Here is a 16137-nt window from a genome sequence, read left to right on the forward strand (position 1 = left end):
CACCGCTAGCCGTTATTGTCCTATTTGAGCTTTCCCTTTAGCGATTAAGGTTTTTAAAACCGCTAGGGAGAGGTTTCCACACCCTTAAAAATAATGTTTCGTTTCCCTCTCCAACCGATGTGAGATCTCACAATCCACTCCTCTTCGAGGCCCAACATCCTCGTTGACACTTGTTCCCATCCCCAATCGATGTGGGATCTCACAATCCACCCCTCTTCGAGGCCCAACATCCTTATTCACGCTCGTTCCCATCCCCAATCGATGCGGGATCTCACAATCCACCCCTTCAGACCTTGGACTATTACTACAATGGTTCTAGAGTCCCTAATAGAAGTATCAAAATCATGTCCACGACTTAGCTATATCCTGTGTCTCAATGGCATAGTCATATGGTGAACCAAACTATGGTTGAGCGTATCGAATAGAGGGTGTGCTCTAGTGAAGAAGGGTTGACTTAGTTAAAAGCAATATGCTCGAGAATAATCACGAATGGATAACTATTTAAGGATAGAGTAATCCCTTCATCCTCATAAATATTTCACTATCCTAAGAACATATAATGTGTTTATACCATATGCTAAATAAATACTGGAAAGAAATCGAGTGACTTGGATCAACCAATAACAGCAATTAAGATACATTGACAGTTGAAGAGAGGAATGCATGGCTGTTCATTACAGAGTTGAAATATTCAAGGTATCACAAAGAAAGCAATGCCCAGATGAAGAATTTACCTATAAATTGCAGCAAATACATGCTCCAACAAAAAGAGGTTCAGAGCTAAACACATACACGACAAAGCGCCTCGACACCACTCCCAAACGGAGAGGGAAATTCAGAAGAGAATGACACACCATGGTCATTGACATTGCCAGGATGCTCAACTAACCAAGAAACATTATAAGACTAGATGTCTCAATGATTCTAGACAAACACGAAACAGTGAAAAAAAACGAATACTTACGATGAAGTGATGCAAATCGCAATCGAACTACCTTGTTCGTTAAAGAAGTAACATGTTTGATGGATATTGCAAAGACTCGCCTGCATAAAACCCCTTCTGTACAAGAAAAGAACCCAATATGTTACATGTAGTTTGACATTGTTTAAAAGGACCTGCCTACATCGTCGCCTGGTGTATACAGAACGCCTCATATTCAGCTGCGTCGGACCAATTCAAGGCTATTATTTTTTTATGGGGTTGAAAGTGGTCCATGGGGAATGGATTAAATCGAGTATGAAGAATCAACACGATGGCCTAACGCTGCAGAAACATCGGTCATCTACCTTCAGACTTCACCAGCTGAGAGAACACCCTACTCATGGAGACTCCTGAGAGATCATCCACACCCGGAATGTCAAACCGTGTGGCCGAAACACCTGCCTCAACGTCGTTGAAATTGTTAATCTGTGGAGAGAGCTCACCGATCATATTTGTACTGTTATCTTCAGGATCGACTTCAACGACTGCTTCTTGTAGCTGAAGTGCATACTCCAAGTTCCATAATACGTCTCCCATAGATGGCCTGTCGACTCCATAGTCAGCCAAGCATTTTTCAGCAGTTTCTCCAAACTTTCTAAGAGAAGTTGGTCTAATTTTTCCCACTAGAGTAGGATCAATGATTTGGTCCAACTGCCCTTTCTTCTGCCATTTCATTGCCCATTCAGCTAAGTTTACCATTTCTCTTGGACGGGTTGGATCTATGACAGGTCTTGCACAAAGGACTTCAAACAGAACAACTCCAAAAGAATAAACATCTGATTTCTCAGTCAGTTGTTGTCTCCTGAAATATTCGGGATCGAGGTACCCGAAACTTCCTTTCACGGCTGTACTAACATGGGTTTGGTCAATTTCAGGCCCTGTCTTCGAAAGCCCGAAGTCAGCGACCTTTGCCATGAGCGTTTCATCGAGTAAAATATTAGCAGACTTGACATCACGATGAATAACTGGTTTAGCATAACCAGTGTGGAGGTAATGAAGTCCTCTAGCGGCTCCAATGCAGACCTCTAATCTCTCCTTCCAGCTCAAACTAGGGAAATCAGAACCATATAGATGGCTCTTCAGGGTCCCCTGCTCCATATATTCATAAATCAGTATCATCTCATTCTTCTCATCACAGTACCCAATCAACGATACAAGATGACGATGACGGAACTGTGATAGCATCTCGATTTCAGTTTGAAACTCTGCCAGTCCTTGTTGGGAACGTGGGTTACCCCTCTTCACAGCAACTTTGGTGCCATCATTTAAAACTCCTTTGTATACTTTCCCAAACCCTCCAATACCAATAACCCAGCTCTCATCGAAGTTATTTGTAGCCTCTTGAACTGTTGCGAACGGTATACGATATCCATAGTTGGAAGCAGCACTTGTGATAGTGCCATTTGAGTATTTACTTCCCATAGTGTGTGACATTCCTCCAGCAGTCGATATTGAAATCCATGTTTTTGATGGAGCTTGATGCATTCCCTTTCTTCTTCGTCTGTTCAGTATAAACAGAACAGCGACCAACATAGCTGCAACAAATGCACCAACGGTTACGCCCACAATCACGCCAATGTGCTTATTGGAAGAAGTCGAGTTCAGAAAACTAATTACAGAGTCTTCCCCACTAAGACTGCCAACTGAGTTGTTCATTTTCATGATTTCCAGACCATTTAGAATAGCATTTGGATACACATTGGCTAAATTTGCTGGGCCAATGCTCACAAGAAGTATGTCATTCTTGATCAATCCTGTAACAGCGTCCATATAGTATGGAGTGGCCAGAGCATTGTTAAGAGGAATACTAAGATCTAAATCCCGAGCGACCAACCACGAGTCAACGTAAACATTGAAATAAAGTTGGTGTAGAGCTTTGCTCACAATGTCACAAAAGTGAAACCGAACAAGGTACTGAAACTCCGGGTCCACTTTAAATCGCCATGTCACATTGAAATTACTGCTTGGATCATCCTTTGAGTTCATCTCGGTTAGGGTACCGTAGACAACATTTGGAGCAATCTCTGGAGCTGCCCCATCATCACTGTATTTAACAGCTGCAATGTTAGAGAAACTTATAGCAGAATTCTTATTAACTAGAAAGCTCTCATCAGGAACCCAACTCCGTGCGAGAGGATCATTATCTGGAGAAACCTTTGGCCCACCCATATTAACCCTAGCAACTGTCTCATATGCCAGAGCAGATAGCCCGTCGAATTTACCAGACGGTTCTAACAAACTGGCTTCATCAGTAATGAGAATGTCAGGAACAGAAGTAACTTCAATGGCATTCACATATGCAAAGGAGCCATTAACAGGAGTAAATATAACTTCAAGAGTATCTGAAGCTACGTTAACAGAGAACTCTTTGACCACAGGATTCTTCACAGCAACTAAATCTCGCAGCAGAACAAAATTTTGGGTCGAAACACTAAAATTTGCAGCACTCATATTGAAGCCAGGAAACACAAATGGATAGAAATAGAGACGGATCCAGTGCCTTCCAGCCGTAATTGGAAACTTGAATTTTGATGATCCAGTGAAGATTCTAGCCGTTCCAAACAGCGACGAATCATTAGAAGAACTGGCAGGTACTGAAGACGTATTAGCCAGAATGACTTTCGGGGTGGAAAGCAACTTGGAGGCCAAATTATCGGCCATGAAAACACGATTACCCACAGATACATTAGCCGGCGATCCACAGTCAATGAGATAATCATCTACCGGATTAAACAAACAAGAAATGCACGGCAGCAACGAAATGAACAAAATCCAGAACAGTAATCCAAATCTTCTTCTACAATCCATCGGTAGAAGTTTCTAGAGCTAATCAAGAAACAGAATCACAAACAAAACCTGATTCGAAGCAACTTTTGAAAAACTAGGGTTTATGATGAAAAACAATCAGTCGAATGTTTGTTCAATCAGAATCCATGAAAACGACCGAGAAATTAGCACTTTCTTTATCATCAGAGATCCAAACAGTGATAGAACCAGATTTATATCCCGAGCAGGAGGCAAATTTGAGGCAAACAGGGAAGCAAAGTACAATAAATCTCAAAAAGCGCCAACTGGGATGAAGTTGAAGACAGCTTTAAAAGCGCACAGATACAGTTCGATTACATGCAATCAGAGCAAGGCAACAAAAAAACAAAAGAACGATCAAATGATCACACAGTCAAAAGGGGGCTAGAACGCGGACTGACAGCTGAATTCTTCTGGCAAAACTCAAAATCATCAAGTTCATCTCGGGATAGAACTTGTAAAAGGGTAAAATCAAGGGGAAAATGGATGCTAAACGGAGAAGAAACTTCGAGGAGGAAGAACAGTTGAGCTTTAATGGCGGGATTCAAAAGTAACAGAAAGAGCAAGTTTCAGAGTTGGGTAAACTGGTTTGAATCCAGCAAGAAAACGCCACAAAAGAACAGAACCCATTGACGAAATGTGAAAAAGTTTATTATTCGCATTTATTCGATTCCATGAAATTAAAAATAAATAAATAAATAAATAAATAAAATTGGAGCACAGGTGGAACGAAGTTTGAGCCGTCCATCACGAGGCAGTCGTCAGTTAGCACATGGATTTCGGGTTTTTTGGCTCCGAGTCCGAGTCCGAGTCCGAGTCCACTCACAAGTATTAATACAAAATTAATTTAAAAATACTTAGTTTCTTTTATTTATATACAATGCAATAATTGATTATAATTCAACGAATTTTAAAATTCAATTAATAAATAATTTGTTAATTTAAGCTCTAGCCACGTGTAATTGTCTCTTTTTTTTTATTATTATCTTATGGAATTATATGATTTATTAAAAAATATTAATTTTTTGGACATATTAAATACAAAATCTAAAATTTAAAATAATATATATAAATTTCAGGATGTGTAATTTAAGCTTATATTCGTTGTATTAAAATATATAATGTATTTTTTATTTTTTTATTTTCGAATTTCATTTTCTGGTATAATATCTTTATTTGAAGAGTAAAATTTACGCCTGGTTGAACGACTTTATAAACAGAATATAAATGATGGATGTTTATTTAAGGAATGTATAAATGCTTTCTTCTTATTTTATAGATATGAAAGTTTTTTTTTTTTTTTTTTTTTTCATAAGGAGAAAAAAAATGCCAAATAAGAAGAATCTAGCTTTTTCGAATTCACTCTACTCTCAATTGGGTTAGCTTATATTACAAGTTAACGAAGCGTTGACCAATCAAAATATGCCACGGTTAGTCAAATGCAAATTTTCTCACCGTTCAATAATTGGTATATTATTTTAGTAGTTGGTCTGTTTTTTTTAGTAGTTTATTGAATAAAAATATTATTAATGTCAGAATTTAGTGAACTTATTGATAGTTTGAATTAATCAACATATTCTTAATCAGCTGGTATTTGGATAATATATTAGTTATGAAATATATCTTAAATATTATTAATCATTTAATATTTTTCTTCAATAATTCGAGTAGTAATATATTTTATTTTATTATCAAGATTTAGTAGGTATTAGCATTATTAACTCTATATTGTTTTATTGAGTAATAATATTTTCAGATCTATTCACACTTGTGAAGGATATATATTGTGTCAATTAATGATATTGAAATTCATTTATTTTATTGAAAGTGTTAAGGATATTTAGTAATAAATTATAGTTTACCGTATATATCATATTTGATATTTTATTATATGATAAATATCTAGATATTTGTCTTCTTACCGTAAGTATCTTTCAATTTATTACTCTTTTCATATCATTGTAATTTATTTTATTATAAATCAGATCACTTTCGCACCATTTTAGGTGTGGTGGATTAATCAAACATTCTCGAAAGTAATAAAACATATATGCAATACGTAATTTGCGACACCCGAGTAAATAAGGAATACATGAATGAACCAATACTACATTCAAACACGAGCAATCCTAAATATAGAATAATTAAAAATAAGTAAAAGTTACTATCTATACCAATATGGTGCACCTTCATTTTTATGGCTTAATCGTATGAACTTTATAGTTAAAAACGTATTTTGTTTGGAGCAATTCTATGTCCAGTAACCTCCTGAAATTTTTTTTAACAAACTTGTGAGTACATGCTGAAATAATCTGTGTTGGTTTTTTGAGATAGTGTTCGTTCTTAAAATCGGAAGTAACGTGACTGTATTATAAGGGAATGTCAGGACATCATATGGAAAATTTGGATTTCAAATACGGCTCGAACAATAATATCGTTGAAATATATAGTAAAGCTAATCAATTATTCAATTGGTTGTGAGGACAAGCTAGCACAATAAATCATCAATAATTTTTAAAAAGTTGTTTTTATCGACAAATATTAGCTAACCGGCAGGAATTTTGTGACAAGGCAGTTAAATATGCTGTCGGAAGTGTAATAAGTAATAATTATTATTATAAACACAAGTACAATAATTCATTTAAAATAAAGGAATAATAACAATTTATTTTTTATTTTTTATTTTTTATTGTTAAAAAATATGGGAGAGAGAATTCAACCTCTAACATCTTAGTTGAATATTGACTATATTTACGATATCTAATAAATATTTAAATTATACGAAAAAATGTGAAATAAAAATAATAATTATAAATGGGAAAATAAATATAATTTGAAAATTACTTTACGGCAGTAATAATAACAACACTCAACTTAAGTAGAAAGAAAACGTAATAACTTGAGATAAAATTTAAGATTTTGTTTGCCTATTTTTTAACCCAAGTAAAAAGGAAGGAAGTAAATTTTTGGTTGAAATACAAATTGACTATATTATTATAATAATTAAAAAAATTTAAAAATAATCTATGAGGTGTCGATACACGACTTTCATCCATGTATTACAGTAAATTTAATTATGAACTTTTATTTATAAAAATAAAGAATATTAATACTACATTTAAAATTTCATATGTATTTTTTAAATATAATATTAACGGACAGCGTAAAATATAAAAAAAAATTTAAAAATTTAAAATATTAAAACCTTTTTTAAAATTTACGGATATTTTTTTAAGTAAATGTAAATTTGAGATGTAATTTTATTAATTTTGCGTAAAATTTTTAAATATAAATTAGGAAATAATGTGTATGGATAACGTGGTTGACGGGGCAATTTATGACGCGTTTCTCTATTATTTATTACACAATTGCTTGCGGCTGCTCGCCACTTGTATCCCTTTGGTAGTTGAAATAAAGACTTCCATTAATTTTTTTTAAAACACAATTTGTCAAAGCCAGCTGGCCATATTACGTTTTTAGGGTTTATGTATGGATTAATTAATTACAATGGAATTTAAAATAATAATAAATAAATAAAATTAGAGGGATATATTGTTATTGAAATTAAATTCCTCCAGCCACCTACAAAGTAGTATATATTTTAAAATATAACATAAATTACTTATATATATATATATATATATTATATATATATATATATATATATATATATATATGAAATTTTCAATATACTTATTTAAACAAAAATAAGTTAATAAAAACAATAATATTATACAACAATTGTATAATAAAACATAAACTCTCGCTCAAGATCAACCTCATGAAAACCTTATATTTCCTAAAGAGGTTCTACTCCTGGAAACGCTCTTTAATGGAACTTTAGCTTTAGCTAGTCGTGACCAAGAAACCACCAATTTCGCTTGGTGGGTCGGGAATACCCGACTTATCAATTTATCCGGTAAACTACTGGGGGCTCATGTAGCCCATGTCAGATTAATCGTATTCTGGGCCGGAGTAATGAACCTATTTGAAGTGACTCGTTTTGTACCTGAGAAGCAAGTGTTGGATTCAAAGCTGGTGTTAAAGAGTATAAATTGACTTATTATACTCGTGAATATGAAACCAAAGATACTGATATCTTGGCAGCATTCTGAGTAACTCCTTAACCGGGAGTTCCACCCGAGGAAGCAGGGCTGCTGTAGCTGCTGAATCTTCTACTGGTACATGGACAACTGTGTGGCTCGATGGGCTTACCCGTCTTGATCGTTACAAAGGACTACATTTGCTTTTAGTTTTTTAAAAAGTCTTATATCAATAAAATTGTATGTAAAAGTATGATATGTAAATCACGCGCGAACTTAAGCTCTTCGCTATATCATACTCAAGCTTCGGCTTCGTTCCTTCACTTTATAGGAGAAGAGGATTCGAGATCCATGTCCCATCGAGGGAAAGAGTTTGAGCTCGATGCACTTGAACTCCGAACCATCTTGACCTCCCCTGTCGTCGGGCCGAGCTATATGAGGCACAAACTCGTCTCATGTACGGTTTGGAGTTGGTTACACACAATCCACTTTTCTTCAATATTCGAGTCGATATAGAAAGAACCAAACAAACATCGACCTTTTATGTTCCTATATAATTTTCTTGTTGTTCTTTTTCAAGTATGTTTCAAAGTCCAGATGGACCTAGTAGTTGCACAAATGCGGTTAGCAGAGTCCTACTTTTGGTGATATTGGTAGTCGGAGCGTTGTTATAGGATGGTGTGTATCCCTGATTTTAGAAAATGCAAGTCCTCGTATCACGAGTTCAATAGGAAATAAATAAAAAACTTTATTTATAATGTCTGGAAAAAAATATATGTTACCCAAAGAAATTGATAAAAACATTTTGTTTATGATGTTTGAAAAATAATGTCTATAAATCAAATAATGGTGTTGTAAATGTTATGGAAATTTTATATAATAAAGTATTTTAAATAGTTTTATTATATTATTTAATTTTAGATAATTAATCATGATCCATTATTATATTTAAAATAATTTTAACTAATTAAAATTTAATTTATTTTTCATTAGTAAATTTTATATATTTTTAGTTTATTTTGTAATATATCTTATAATTATCATAGAATAAATGAATTTAATCAAATCATATATATTTTAATTATAACTATTTAGTATAACTTATATTTTAAAAACTAAGCTAAATGATGAAGTATATTATAAAATTATATAAACTTTCTTTAATTTAATTCGATTAATTTGTAAATAATTTTTGAGTTTATTTAATGATTAAATTAACAGCATTCTCAAGTAAACGATTATAATAAAATTATAAATAGTTAATTAAATAATTAAAATTATAAATGTCATATTTAAAAAATTAAATATAATTAATCTATTTCATTCCATCCCCTCCTTTATAAACCATTTTAAAATGATTAGATAAAAATAATTTTTATAAAAAGAAAAACGAAAATTTCATAATATTTTTAAACTTTCTAAAAGTTAAAAAAATACATTTATTATTATTATTATTATTTTTTGGAGGAAACCGTTAATACTTTATTTCTAAAATATTATTAAACTTTAAAAATTTTAAAAATACATTTTATTTTATTAAAAAATTTAAAAACTAACTGAAAAATATTTTTTGAGATTTATTTGAAAAATTTAGAAAAATTATTGATTTTTTTAATAAAAAAATTAGGAGTATTTTTAAAACAAATATGTAATTTAGAGATAATTGTAAAAGAATGAAAAAGTGGAAAAAATAAAATAAAATAAAGGGAGGAGCGAAGACTGTTCTGCTGGGTCGCACCTGACTTTTATTACCCTTCAAATATCATCACTCCGGCAATTTTGTTCCTCTTCTTTCTCTGTTATTCTCTTTTTCTTCATCTTCTTGTTTAGGGCACGCAAGATCTTTGTTTCTCAACCAGACATCTCGCCGATCTGCTATTCAGGTAACTTTCCATCTCTGATTTCTATGATTGAGATTTAGTCATTTCCATTTGTAGTGAGTTTGATCTCCGATCTTCTCTCGCTCGCGCCACTTCAACATCTTTTCTTCGTCGTCTTCACTGTTGGACATATCTTCTGTTCATCTATCAATCCCGATCCATCCTAGGGTTTCAGGACATTCTTCCAAAGTTCGTGTCGTTTCTTGTTCTACTTGGATGGATTCTTTAGTCCGAAGTAGTTGAAACTGCTTTTGGTTTTAGAAGAATCAGTCCAGAAGCATTTCAGCATTTATTTGTTTGATTTCTTTTTCAATTTTTTGTTTTCGCATAGACATGGGAGAAGCGTCCACTGACTGAGTCGTATAACTATATCTATATCTATATCTGGAACTTCCTGTAGCTCTTTTGGAGCTTCTGAACATGCACTTTTTAACAGTTGGTCATTTCCGCATATAGACGGCATTATCATATATTTCTTGTATGGAAGATTCTCAAGATTATCCATGTTGTAGGCCGCTTTTAGGCCCGCAATTCCTGTGGAGCTACTGATAGGTTACCTTATGACTTCGAGTCAGTTGCACGTTACTTTTCGTAGATTTACAGGCCTTCATTCAGGTTAAACCTAAGGTTTTCTTATGAAGCTTTGGATCTAATATTTTTCATATGGATTCCACTTCTTTCACTGGACATCTTAGTTTTAGAAGCTGCCTGGACTTCTACTTGTGTTCTACAAGGGAACGGTTATATTTCTGAATCATATATGCACTCCTTGTTTTTCTTATTTTACAGACTCTGCAGCCACGTTGGGTTTATTATTTTTTTTTACCTTACTTCTGGGCTTACTTTTGTTTATCGTACTTTTATTTTCAGGCTGTTATCGTTAGCAATAAGGCTTTCAAATAGCTTCTCTATCTTCTGGCTCCCCAAAGCTGGAACAACAGCTGTTTTGACGAAGGAATGAAATTTGCATAGTTCTTTTTACACTCACCGCATGCCATGTCGGGTTTACTTAATGTATTGTCAGCTATCTACGTTTCTATATGTCTATGATTGCATTGGGACGTGTATGGAGTTGAGTTACATACGATTTCTCTTTAAGTTTATTGCAGATACTCTCATTGCTTATCTGATTCTGTGCACTAGTCATTGCATCTAATAGTTCACAGAAATTATAGTAATTTCAGAAGCAAAGTAATTCTTAACCTTGGTGTATCATGTGTGTGGTGGTGGGTGGGGGGAATTCTTTTTGTTTTGTTAAATTTAATTTACATTTCATGTAGTATTTTAGTTGTAATTGGTTCAAGACTTTCCTGTTAGATAAGAATGTTATTCTTTTGATTGCTGAAATTCCATTTTAATTGAATTCCTCATTCTTATTGGATTTCTAGTTGACTTGGGTTGATTTAATCTTAAGTCTATAACTATCAGCAACATTTGTTAACTTATTATGACGTACTGTTATAAATGATATATGTTCTTCCCCTTTTTATGTTGATGCATTATACTTAGACTGCAAAATTGTCTGTGTGAAATTTAAAATTGTACAAGAAAACAGGGTTTGTTTATTGCCGAAGTTTTGTTCTTTGCAGTCATCTCTTAATGGATCAGCTTCGAATGTTCCAGATGGTGCTGGGCGATCTTTTGCTACCTCATTTTCTGGTCAATCTGGCGCAGCCTCCCCTGTTTTTCATCACTCTGGTGGGTGCATGTTCTTATAGTTCCTATATTTTTATTCAAATTTATGAAACTTAGAGGTCTCAATTTCCAGGAACTATGCAAGGGTTGCATAACATTCATGGAAGCTTCAATATTCAGAACATGTCAGGTGCACTAGCTTCGAGAAATTCAACGATTAATAATGTTCCATCTGGTGGGGTGCAGCAACCTACTGGAACACTTTCCAGTGGGCGTTATGCTGCATCAAACAACCTTCCTGTTGCTCTCTCACAGGTATGTTTCAAGGTCAAGCTATTTATTCAGAATTCAATGCCACCTTATTGACTGAGATCCTTAGCATCAGTTTTCCCTGTAGTTTTGATAGTCACCTTTATGGTGCTCACCAAAATTTAGCTGTTGCACAATGACATATTTTAGATATTTGATCACTCTGCCTATCAAATAAAATTGCACTCGTCTACAATTATTTTTGAAAGATTATTGTAATTATTATTATAGAAGAATTTGGATGTTCCATAGCTTTGTTGATGAAGGAATGAGTGAGAATTACTTTGCAAATAGGTTATCGGATCATAACATTTTATTATTGGACTTGTTATTGGAATTTCCGAACATAACCATGAAATGACATCTTTTAAGAGATTCAGATGCAATGAAGGTGAAATTATAATCTTTTTCATTTCCATAACCCTTGTAAGTTTATGTCCTTCCACTCCAGTTTTACTGTTTTCTTTTCCTCCGTAGTTGTCTCATGGCGGCTCTCATGGGCATTTAGGAGTTGCAAATAGAGGAGGTATAAGTGTTGTAGGAAATCCTGGATTTAGTAGCAGCACAAATGCAGTTGGTGGTTCTATTCCTGGGATTCTGTCTAGTTCTGCTGGTATTGGTAATCGAAATACTGTTCCAGGGTTGGGTGTATCTCCAATTTTGGGAAATTCAGGTCCTCGGATCACAACTTCAATGGGAAATATGGTAAGTGGAGGCAACATAGGAAGGAGTATAACTTCTGGTGGGGGATTGTCATTACCTGGTCTTGCTTCTCGTCTAAACCTTGGTGCTAATAGTGGATCTGGAAGTTTATCTGTGCAAGGACAAAACCGTTTAATGAGTGGTGTGCTTCCACAAGGTACAATCCCTTGAATTTCTGAATGAATGCTAATGATTCTCCTATAAAGAAAAAAAAATGCTTGTATAACGATTCATAATAATGTTGTCACCTCTCTTTTGTACTACTTGTGCTCTACAATGCAAGGTATTAGATACTAGCTTAGATATAAATCAATTTGGTTTGTTTGAAAGAGTGATGTGCGGTATCTGGAAGCTATTTACTCATTTTACTTTGTTTTCTAGTACTATCTTATTCATGCTCTTATTTTTGTGTTATTTTTAATATTTTTTTAAAATTTTATATAAGAAACTAGAGAATTTTATTGAACTGCCAAGTAGCTACAAACATGGGGAATGAAATACCCCTGCTCAGTCCATGGTTACAAAAAAGAAGTCCAATTGGCAGAAATGCACTTACAAATTTTACGGGCGATGAATTGTTAATTATGATTAAGTTGTGTTTTTTTACTTAAGTTCGACAAATATCTTATTTCTGATGCTGTACTGACCAGAAAATAAATGGAAATGCATTCATTACAATGCTCTTATAAGTGTATGCTACCTTGTAGTTAAAAGTGTTCTATGCTGTTTTGTGGTAGATGACATTTCTTGCTTCAGGATCTCAACAGGTCATTTCTATGTTGGGCAATTCTTATCCTAGTGCTGGAGGTCCCCTTTCCCAAAACCATATGCAGAGTGTGAATAGTCTGAGTTCTCTGGGGATGTTGAATGATGTGAATGCTAATGACAATTCTCCTTTTGATATCAACGATTTCCCTCAGTTGACTAGTCGTCCAAGTTCTGCAGGAGGACCTCAAGGGCAATTAAGTTAGTGACTAGGCATTGTTGATGTCTAAAATTGATTTTTAATAATTATTTTTTCTCTGCACCAATTTTGACCTTTAGGAATGTCATGTAAACATTTCAGGCTCGCTGAGAAAACAAGGCCTTAGTCCTATTGTCCAACAAAACCAGGAGTTCAGCATTCAGAATGAAGATTTTCCAGCGTTACCTAGATTTAAAGGTGCAAATCCCTTTTTTGCTTCCCACAGGATGCATTCATGTAACTCATTAGGCTTTTCCCTCTAATCTTTTTCAAGAATAACACAATAATTTTGGAGAACTATTGCTTGTAAATATTCTAGTTGATCATGAGTTATAGCTGAACTGATTAAGTAGAATTTCATAATTTATTATTCAAGTAGACTATTGCAATTATTAGGCTCAGCTGCTACTTCATGGTCAGTTCTGAATTGTTTTTCTCTCATCAGCCTGAATTAGCAATTCATCTCATCATAACCTACATTGTCCTTTTGCGCACTTCAGATATAAAACACTTTCTATTATTGATTATAGTTCTAGATCTTGTGCAGGTGGGAATGCTGATTATGGCATGGATATGCATCAGACAGAACAACATGAAAATTCTGTGCCTATGATGCAGTCACAGCAGTTCTCTGTGGGAACACTTTTTTACACTCTTCTGCTGACTATCAGGTTTCGGGCTAGTAATCATTTCTAAAGTTTTTGTTTTGATCTTCAGATTGGAAGGTCTGCTGGATTTAGCTTAGGGAGTACATATACACATCGACCCCAGCAGCAGCAACAGCATTCTTCAGCAGTTAGTAACAGCACGGTCTCCTTTTCACCTGCAAATAATCAGGATCTCCTTCATTTGCACGGATCAGATATATTCCCGTCATCACATACTGCATCCTACCACCAGCAGGTATGCAATTCTTTTAATGTAAAGGAAGCATTCTTTTTACTCCTTGCATCTTAGTTTTTACTTTGCAGTTGCAAGGAATCAACCTATTGCCCTACTTTGATGTTTTTATTAACTGAAGTGAAGTTTTCTACCTTTGAGGTCGATCATTCCCAATGTATTATAAGGATCGAACGGGTGTAAATGTTTTGTAGATCAATTATTGGCCTATATGACTTAAATCTCTTCTCCGATGAAGTTTTTCACACCAACGTTTCTTTGTTCTTTTTCAGTCTAGTGGGCCTCCTGGTATTGGTTTAAGACCCATGAGCTCTCCTAATTCAGCTTCTGGAATGGGTTATGACCAACTTATCCAGCAATATCAACAGCACCACGGTCAATCTCAATTCCGATTTCAAAGTATGTCTGGTGTTAATCAGTCATTTAGGGATCAGGGCATTAAATCTATGCAGACAGCTCAATCTTCTCCCGATCCATTTGGTTTACTTGGTTTGTTAAGTGTAATAAGGCTGAGTGATCCGGATCTTGCATCCCTCGCACTGGGAATTGATTTGACCACGTTAGGTTTAAATTTGAATTCAGCAGAGAATCTTCATAAGACTTTTGGCTCCCCATGGTCTGATGAGCCTGCTAAGGGTGATCCAGATTTCAATGTACCGCAGTGCTATCTTATTAAACCACCACCTACACTACATGTGAGGTTCTTCACCTTTCATATATCCCCCTCCTAGTCTATGCGAAACTTCCTACAGTTGTCTCAACTGATCCTTTTTCTGGTAATTGCAGCAAGGATACTTCTCAAAATTTACTCTGGAGACACTGTTTTATATATTTTTCAGGTGTGCTATATCTAAATAAGCTTACGTTCTTTTTTTCTTTTTCCTTTTTCAAGTTTTGTTTTCATTTACATAATCCTTACTCTATCTTGGTCTGCAGCATGCCAAAAGATGAAGCTCAGTTGTATGCTGCAAATGAACTGTAAGCTCTCATTATTAACTTACTGTGCAGTTATTTTCACCAAAGTCTTGAAAATAATTTGTGGATAGACTTTTTCCTAAGAGCTGGTGCCAACCCTTTTTATTTATTTTTTTATCTTTTGTAATAGTTACAATAGAGGCTGGTTTTATCACAAAGAACAACGATTCTGGTTCATTCGTGTCTCTAACATGGAACCACTTGTGAAGACTAACACTCACGAGCGAGGATCGTACCTCTGTTTCGACCCCCAAACATTTGAAACTGTCCGCAAGGTTTGGACTTGTCAATATCTTTTCATTGAAATTATTTATACTACTCTCTGTTGCACCGTTCCCATTGCTCATTTTGCTCATGTTACGTCCATTTGCTTCAGGATAATTTTGTCCTTCACTACGAGATGGTAGAAAAGAGACCAGCACTACCGCAACATTGATTCTTTTTACATATATAGAAAATGTAAAGGTAATTCGTGGATTTTCACATGTAAGCCTTAGTTGTGTTTGTAGAATTCATGTTTTTGTAACTCGGTAATTGCAATCGATCGTTTAGGCCCAATCTTGTAATTTTAGTGAGCCGATTTAGTGGTTTCTTCCCTGTCATTTTACAAGATCCACAATCTTAGGTTGAACATGGTATCATTGAATTGAATCCTCGGCATACGGGTTTATTGCTTCCTTGTTTGTTTTTATGGTACAACCTGCTGTCATATGATACCAACATCTCTCCTATTAACCAACCAAAGTTAGGAACCTGCTGTTGCCTGTTTGAACAACCTGCCAATCAATGTAAGCCATTCATTCTTCCAGCTTGTTTTGAAACTGTTTATTTGATCAAATTTCTGAGAACACTGCAATTAAGATGAGCCACAAAACAATTATGTCCACTTATGACAGACGTATCAGTCGTTTGATATAATGTTTTATAAGTTTTAGCATTCAT

General features: G+C 34.5%; 2 protein-coding genes and 1 non-coding gene across 5 annotated transcripts; 1 reads left to right on the forward strand and 2 right to left on the reverse strand.

Moving 5' to 3' along the window:
* Positions 1-615: 615 nt before the first annotated feature.
* Positions 616-4430, reverse strand: LOC111776796 (receptor-like protein kinase HERK 1). The gene is made up of 2 exons (XM_023656168.2): positions 965-4430; positions 616-884 (listed from the first exon to the last, which is right to left on the reverse strand). Exon 1 carries the CDS (start codon positions 3788-3790, stop codon positions 1280-1282), a length of 2511 nt encoding a protein of 836 aa, XP_023511936.2. The 5' UTR covers positions 3791-4430; the 3' UTR covers positions 616-884; positions 965-1279.
* A 5123-nt stretch (positions 4431-9553) lies between these two features.
* On the forward strand, positions 9554-15872 carry LOC111776803 (putative NOT transcription complex subunit VIP2). Of its 3 annotated transcripts, none has more exons than XM_023656180.2 (14): positions 9554-9713; positions 10581-10781; positions 11300-11408; positions 11479-11660; positions 12132-12513; positions 13113-13322; positions 13423-13518; positions 13868-13953; positions 14038-14223; positions 14493-14915; positions 15007-15059; positions 15157-15198; positions 15326-15470; positions 15572-15872. In XM_023656180.2, exons 4-14 carry the CDS (start codon positions 11484-11486, stop codon positions 15629-15631), a joined length of 1860 nt encoding a protein of 619 aa, XP_023511948.1. In that variant the 5' UTR covers positions 9554-9713; positions 10581-10781; positions 11300-11408; positions 11479-11483; the 3' UTR covers positions 15632-15872. The 3 variants fall into 3 exon arrangements, with proteins under 3 accessions (XP_023511948.1, XP_023511946.1, XP_023511947.1); XM_023656178.2 differs by having other exon boundaries at positions 10581-10724; XM_023656179.2 differs by having other exon boundaries at positions 10581-10724; positions 11491-11660.
* On the reverse strand, positions 11328-11408 carry LOC111777938 (small nucleolar RNA snoR35). The gene has a single exon (XR_002812461.1). It is a non-coding gene; the product is annotated as a small nucleolar RNA snoR35 (small nucleolar RNA).
* Positions 15873-16137: the final 265 nt, after the last annotated feature.

Source organism: Cucurbita pepo, chromosome 16 (genome assembly GCF_057944985.1).
Source record: "Cucurbita pepo subsp. pepo isolate OVF chromosome 16, ASM5794498v1, whole genome shotgun sequence".
In the NCBI taxonomy this organism is placed as follows: Eukaryota; Viridiplantae; Streptophyta; class Magnoliopsida; order Cucurbitales; family Cucurbitaceae; genus Cucurbita; species Cucurbita pepo.

Bases quoted from the DNA above. Each gene is read 5' to 3' on its own strand.
- LOC111776796 (XM_023656168.2), bottom strand. From the start codon at position 3,790: ATGGATTGTAGAAGAAGATTTGGATTACTGTTCTGGATTTTGTTCATT.
- LOC111776803 (XM_023656178.2), top strand. The intron at 12,514-13,112 runs GTACAATCCCTT...TTCTTGCTTCAG, and splicing joins GAGTGGTGTGCTTCCACAAG to GATCTCAACAGGTCATTTCT. The intron at 13,954-14,037 runs GTGGGAACACTT...TTTGATCTTCAG, and splicing joins TGCAGTCACAGCAGTTCTCT to ATTGGAAGGTCTGCTGGATT.